The 4,719-nt window shown below is 35.4% G+C and overlaps 1 protein-coding gene across 1 annotated transcript; it reads left to right on the plus strand.

Annotated features, from left to right (window-relative positions):
* Positions 1-333: 333 nt before the first annotated feature.
* LOC141517954 (serine protease inhibitor Kazal-type 9-like) lies at positions 334-4,459 on the plus strand. The gene is made up of 4 exons (XM_074229510.1): positions 334-543; positions 1,350-1,375; positions 2,148-2,275; positions 4,282-4,459. Exons 1-4 carry the CDS (start codon positions 489-491, stop codon positions 4,325-4,327), a joined length of 255 nt encoding a protein of 84 aa, XP_074085611.1. The 5' UTR covers positions 334-488; the 3' UTR covers positions 4,328-4,459.
* Positions 4,460-4,719: the final 260 nt, after the last annotated feature.

Consider the following 4,719-nt stretch of genomic DNA (forward strand, 5'->3'; position numbering starts at 1 on the left):
AGTCCAAAAACTTAGTTTCAAGTCTTGAATGCACCATCTACAAATTATGAAACTTTGAATATGTGATGTATTCTCTCTGAAGCTGTTTTCTCGCCTGTAAAAAGGCAAAGCAAAGATTCTATTTCACAAGTTTATTGTGAAGGATAAATAAGGTAAATAAGATAAAATACACAAAGCACTTTGCAAATCAAGAAGCATTATAAAAAATATGAGCTATGATTATTTGAAGAAATTCTCCTTATCTTTTTAGAAACTAGACTGGAATAACAAGTCCAGTTCAGGACTCTGGGGAGTCCTTCATTCCTGCCTTGGGTTAATTAGAAGTCATTTAGAATTTGTTTCTAATGTCTGGCACCTATACAAGTTGTTTGCACAATCAAGATGGATCCCTGGCTGTATAAATTACTAGCCCCATAGTGGTGTCCCAATGGCACAGAGCAACTTGCTTTGATTTATTTCACCTCACTCCATTTGCCACATTCTGCACCATGAAGGCACCAGCTGCATACATGTTCCTGATACTGGCATTAATGCCCATCTTCAGTGAGTATCTCTTTTCAAGTACAGTCTTAGCTCCCTAGATCAGCTGTCCTCTTATAATAATTTGCCCAACAAGCCTAGAATAAAGATATATGAGAAGCAGATAGGCTTCCTGTTCAGAATGAGAGTATTAAAAATAAGTAGACAAGATTTTTATGGATTTTTAAGAGAAATCATGCAATGTCATGGCTAAAAATTTATATTAGAAGACAGCATTTAGATTATTAGGGTTCAAATGAGAAGTAGAACAGACAAAATTAAAGGACATGGTACTTTAGTCTATAAAAAAGAGACCATAGAAATAGACTTTTGAGGCTTAAATGAACTTTTAAACATAATGTTACAGCTTGAAATGGTTTAGAAGATAGAATGGAGGGGCAGCTAGGTGGCTCAATGGATAGAGCAAAGAAAATCTGAGTTCAAATTTGACCTCAGACACTTAATAATTAGTTATCTGTGTGACATTAGACAAGTCATTTAACCCCACTGCCTTGCAAAAAAAGAAAAAAGAAAGAAAAAGAAGATAGAATGGGAATTGTTTGAGCTATAACAGATATTAGAATATAAAATTTCAGAGTTGAATGGGTTTTCAAAGTTGACCCGACTCCCTTCATTTTATAGAAATGCAAACTGAGGTAGATGTAGGGTGGAGGAAAGAAGTTATTTACTACCTTATTATTACATAGAACTTCTAGTCACATTAGAAGAAGGTACTTCTTTAGACTCTTGGTGAAGGAGAAAAAGCATTTTTGGATATTCAAGAGACTGTTGGCTTTTGCTTAATCTAGCCTTCTTCATTTCTATTCCAGATGTAGAATCAGCCTCAAAAAGACAAGTAAGTCTTCTTTCCTGATCTCCAATCCTTTTATTACTGAATTTCTATCTTATAAAGACAATGCATGTGGAATAACTGTGATGACAAATTTAATTTTGTATAGAAATCACTGGAAAACCTATTAAAGGGACTCATTTTCACAAGGCATTCTGAGTCAGGAGTCTGACAACAATCAAACATTCAAACTATTCTCCAAATGGAAATTTTAAAATTATGACTTAGATTAATAGAAACCAAAAGTTGAGAGCAGTCAAGTATGATAGGTATTGCTCAAAGTCTTAAAACAGAAACCAAAGATATAGGAAATTCTTGGTATGGAAGTTCCTCTTCCAATGTAGATCAATGATTTAGCTCTAACTTATGTTTAAATGGAAGAGGGTCATTGTGGTGATCTAGCTAATATGTGTCAGAAGCAGAACTTGGTTCTGCAGAAGCAGGTTTTCCTGACTCCAAAGCTGGCCATATATCTACTCTACTATCCTGCTCCTTATTCTGCATATAGCAGGTATTCAATAAATGTCTGTTAAACTGAAGTTTAGGACTCAAAAACATTGCTGTCCCCATCCTACGACTATGAAATACAGGGGAGGGAGGGCAGACAAATTGATGGCAGGGCTTTCTATTAAGGCTGTAGGCTATGATTTCCAGTGTATTTCAAGACTATTTTCTTTTTTAAATGCAGAGAAATAAGCACTCCAGGTTTTATAAACCTGACTTTCCAAAAAACCATTTGAATCTAAGGGGCAATAACACATACTTGTTGCTTTTGCAGATTGACTGTAGTAGGTTTAAAAAACTGCCACCAGGAGAACACCAGATGTGCACAGACATATATTACCCAATATGTGGTTCTGATGGAAAAACTTATCCCAATGAATGTGTCTTTTGTTCTGCTGTTAAGTAAGTATAGGTATCAAATGAAAAGTAAGAGAACGACTAAGTTGTGGGTGGTAGTAACACAATGAAAACATATTTCAGCATAATATATAAGGTCAGGTTCCAAGGGACCATTGCTCCATGTCCTTAAAGCATATACCAACCATCAGATTGGCATGTTTCATCAGGTATATTCACACCCCTCTCTGCCACATTTTTTCTATGCTTTATCATTCACCGTCCCAACACTTACAAACAAAATGCATGTAAAACTCTCAGGAACAAGGTTACTGAAACAAAACAAAAGTTAACATAGGTTAATGGATGGAGAGCTGGATTTAGAGATAGGAAGATCTAGATTCAAATACCCACCTAAGTCACTAATGGCAGCATATTTAAGTTCCCTAAGCTTCAGCTTAGATTCAAATATGAAAATCTTATACCTCTCTTTCCAAATTGCAAAGTATTCTGTGTGTGTATGTGTATGTATTATCAATTATATAATTATTATCATCATTATTCCTTTCCCAATCCCATCCAGGGGATAATAGAAGCAGAATCCATTGACCTGATCACATCCTATTTGGTATTTCCTGCAAATTCAAGAAAATGTCATGTTTATAACTCATTATATTCTAGTGTATCTCTATAGCTCCACAAAGTACCTCTCTGATGCCTCATGGTAGCAGGGAGGTAGCCTGAATTCTTAAAAGTTGCTTCAGGTGTGTGCAAGTATCTGTTCAGGTCCTATCAATGCAGAAAAATCTTCAAGTATGAGTACAGTAATAGACTACTTGTCTGTCATCAGGAAACTTGCCTACCTACATGCAGCAAGACTCATTATGAGAATATGTTAAACATGATTTTAATATACATAGCCTATATCAAATTTCTTGCTGTCAAGGGCATGAGAGAAGAAAGGGAGGGAGGTAGAAATAGGTGAAAATCAAAAGTTTACCAAAAAAAGATGAATGTAGAAAGCTATCTTTGCATATAATTGGAAAAAGATAAAATAAAATAACATTCAAAAAAAAGCATATTACCAGAATGTTAAGTATAAGATAAATTTTCTTTGATCACATCTATTCACCAAGATTACCTAGAAAAGTTGGAGGGGATTTTAAACTGTTTTAATGTAGGGGATTCTTATAATGAAATTACAGAAGATTGAAGAATTACATTATACAATTCTTAATAAAGAGCAAATTGGAGTGGAGTAAAAATATAGTGCTGACTGATTGAGAGACAGCTATAAGTCACTGTCTTTTTTTTTAAAGGTGACATCAGAAGACTGAATGTGAAACATTCTTTTTTGTCTCTTTCTAGTGGTGGACTATTAATATGAAATGAAACATTTTCAATATGACCTGTGTGTGAATTTGCTTTGAAAAAGTTATTGGGGCAGCTAGGTGGCGTAGTGGATAAAGCACTGGCCCTGGAGTCAGGAGTACCTGGGTTCAAATCCAGTCTCAGACACTTAATAATTACCTAGCTGTGTGGCCTTGGGCAAGACACTTAACCCCGTTTGCCTTGCAAAAAAACTAAAAAGAAATAGTTATTTGCTATTTGGAAGGATACTATGGGCAGGAAAGGGACAAACAAAAGGGTAGAGGGAAATTGGGACTTGGTTGGCAATGATCTTTTTTTTAATGAACAGCAATTAAACATCTTAAAAAAGAGCAGTTAATGAGTTTTCTTGGTATGTTCAGAGAAGGAAAGAGTAGCAGTAGATAAATAAAGACTCTCAAAGTAGGAAGGGATACCAGGAATTGCCTAATACTACCTTTTACTCAGTACATAAGTCTTCTCTATGATATCACTGCCAAGTGATCATCTTTCTTCTGCTTAAATACTACCCATGCCAAGGAGTTCATCATCACCCAGGCAGTCAGTTCCATTGCTTTCCATTGCAAAAAATACAAAGCTGGTCTAATTGGTCTCTAAGGACATTGTGAGATTGTATGGTTGATTCCAGAAAAGGGGCTTGTGGCCTAGTGTTGCTCACTTAACTTTCTATTCTCATTCCACAGGCAGAGTAATGATAAAATCAAATTTGCGCATTTGGGGAAGTGCTGAATTAAAGAAGCAGTTCTGAAATATTCTCTATTTCCTTTTCTTCCAACTAGAAGACCAATGTACAAGAAATTTGTTTTTCCAGAAGATTCTCCTACCAAATGTTTGTCTGATCATCAACACTGTCTATATAATAAAAGCAAAATTTACTGAAAAAAAATGTTTGCTGAAGTAGTATGAAAGAAAAATAAGTAATCTAAGGGACAATAAGATACCAGTTGTCATAATAAGGTTAAAATTAGTAATGTCCCATCAAGAGAAAATTTGTTGGGAGTGGTTAGGTGGTACAGTGAATAGAGCACCAGCCCTGGAATCAGGAGGACCTAAGTTCAAATCCAACCTCAGACACTTAATAATTACCTAGCTGTGTGGCCTTGGGCAAACCATTTGCCTTG

This window comes from Macrotis lagotis, chromosome 1 (genome assembly GCF_037893015.1).
Source record: "Macrotis lagotis isolate mMagLag1 chromosome 1, bilby.v1.9.chrom.fasta, whole genome shotgun sequence".
Classification (NCBI taxonomy): Eukaryota; Metazoa; Chordata; class Mammalia; order Peramelemorphia; family Peramelidae; genus Macrotis; species Macrotis lagotis.

Excerpts from the sequence above, each read along its gene's own strand:
- LOC141517954 (XM_074229510.1), top strand. The coding sequence starts at position 489 with ATGAAGGCACCAGCTGCATACATGTTCCTGATACTGGCATTAATGCCC. Across the intron at positions 544-1,349 it reads GGCATTAATGCCCATCTTCA|ATGTAGAATCAGCCTCAAAA; the intron begins GTGAGTATCTCT and ends TTTCTATTCCAG. Across the intron at positions 2,276-4,281 it reads GTCTTTTGTTCTGCTGTTAA|GCAGAGTAATGATAAAATCA; the intron begins GTAAGTATAGGT and ends CTCATTCCACAG.